The 1,157-nt window shown below is 65.9% G+C and overlaps 1 protein-coding gene across 1 annotated transcript in view; it reads right to left on the bottom strand.

The window, feature by feature from the left end:
• Window positions 1-1,157, bottom strand: part of ABTB1 (ankyrin repeat and BTB (POZ) domain containing 1) — a 10,973-nt gene that overhangs the window by 5,815 nt on the left and 4,001 nt on the right. The window contains exons 8-9 of the mRNA XM_012661953.1: window positions 456-871; window positions 304-359 (exon numbers count right to left, since the gene is read on the bottom strand). Of these exons, the coding sequence (XP_012517407.1) occupies window positions 304-359; window positions 456-871 (472 nt within the window). The remainder of the gene's footprint in view (window positions 1-303; window positions 360-455; window positions 872-1,157) is intronic.

Genomic DNA, 1,157 nt, shown 5'->3' with positions numbered 1-1,157 from the left:
ATATTTTTAGCTGTCCAGCTAATTTCTTTCTATTTATAGTAGAGACGGGGGTCTCGCTATGTTGCCCAGGCTGGTCTCGAACTCCTGACCTCGAGCGATCCTCCCTTCTCGGCCTCCCACAGTGCTGGGATCACAGGCGTGAGCCACTGCGCCCGGCCAGCCGAAGAATAGGTTTTGAAGGACAGCTAAAAGTCCCTGCTGATCTGATGGGATGCGGGGAGGCGGCAGGTCGGGGGAGCAATCAAGGGCGTGCGCAGACGTGCACGGGGGGACTCTCACGCACACATGCGCACGCAGGCTCACCGTTGGCCAGGAGGTAGAGCACCAGCTCCTCGTGCCCACACAGGCAGGCGTAGTACCTGGGGGGTGGGGAGGAGGCGGCGCAGGCGCGATCAGGAAGCAGAGCTCGACCCCCACCCCCCCTCCCCCCGGCCACCCCTGCGGCCGGCACTCACAAGGGGGTGCTGTCCCACTTGTCCCTGACGTTCACCTCCACGTCTCGCTGCTCCAGCAGGTACCTGGGCAGGGAGGAGGTCACGGGCTGGGTCACGCTGGTTCGGGGTCGGGGACAGGAGCCCACGGAAGGGGCAAGGAGGGAAGCCGCCCCCCCCAGATGCGGGCAGGTGACGGGCACACCGGAGCGGGGAAGGCAGTTGAGGCAGAGAGCAGATCGGAGGGGTGGAGACCGGGTCAGCAGCAGCAGCGTGCAGGGGGGGTGACGGGCTGCAGGGTAGAGGCCAGGCCCAGCGCCGAGAAGGCTGAGGCTTTGGCCTCCCGGCATTGGGGGACAGAGGGGTGACAGAGCCCCCATCTGCGTGGGGCAGGAGGCTGGCCCTGCTTGCGGGTAGATGTCGCGGGACCAGGGGGATTGCTGAGACGTGGGAGGTGACAGAGGGGAGTCACTGGGGTGGAGGCAGCTGGAGGCACACGTCCAGGTTGGACCTGGGAGGGCTCTGAGCTGCGTTCTGCTCGTTCTCTGGTGTTGGGGACGGGCCCAGGGAGGCTTGGGGAGACAGGCAGCGTGGGGACCAGCCCAGGGGAGGTCGGGAGTGGCCGGTCAGGGCCAGGGAACGAGGAAGAAAGGACCAAAGAGAAAGGAGGCCGAGGAGGAAGAGTGTGAGGCCGAGGAGGAAGAGAGGGAGGCCGAGGAGGAAGAG

Source organism: Propithecus coquereli, unplaced genomic scaffold (genome assembly GCF_000956105.1).
Source record: "Propithecus coquereli isolate 6110/MARCELLA unplaced genomic scaffold, Pcoq_1.0 Scaffold746, whole genome shotgun sequence".
Lineage (NCBI taxonomy): Eukaryota > Metazoa > Chordata > Mammalia > Primates > Indriidae > Propithecus > Propithecus coquereli.
Note: the sequence above shows the minus strand (reverse complement) of the source record. Positions and strands in the feature narration are given on the sequence as shown.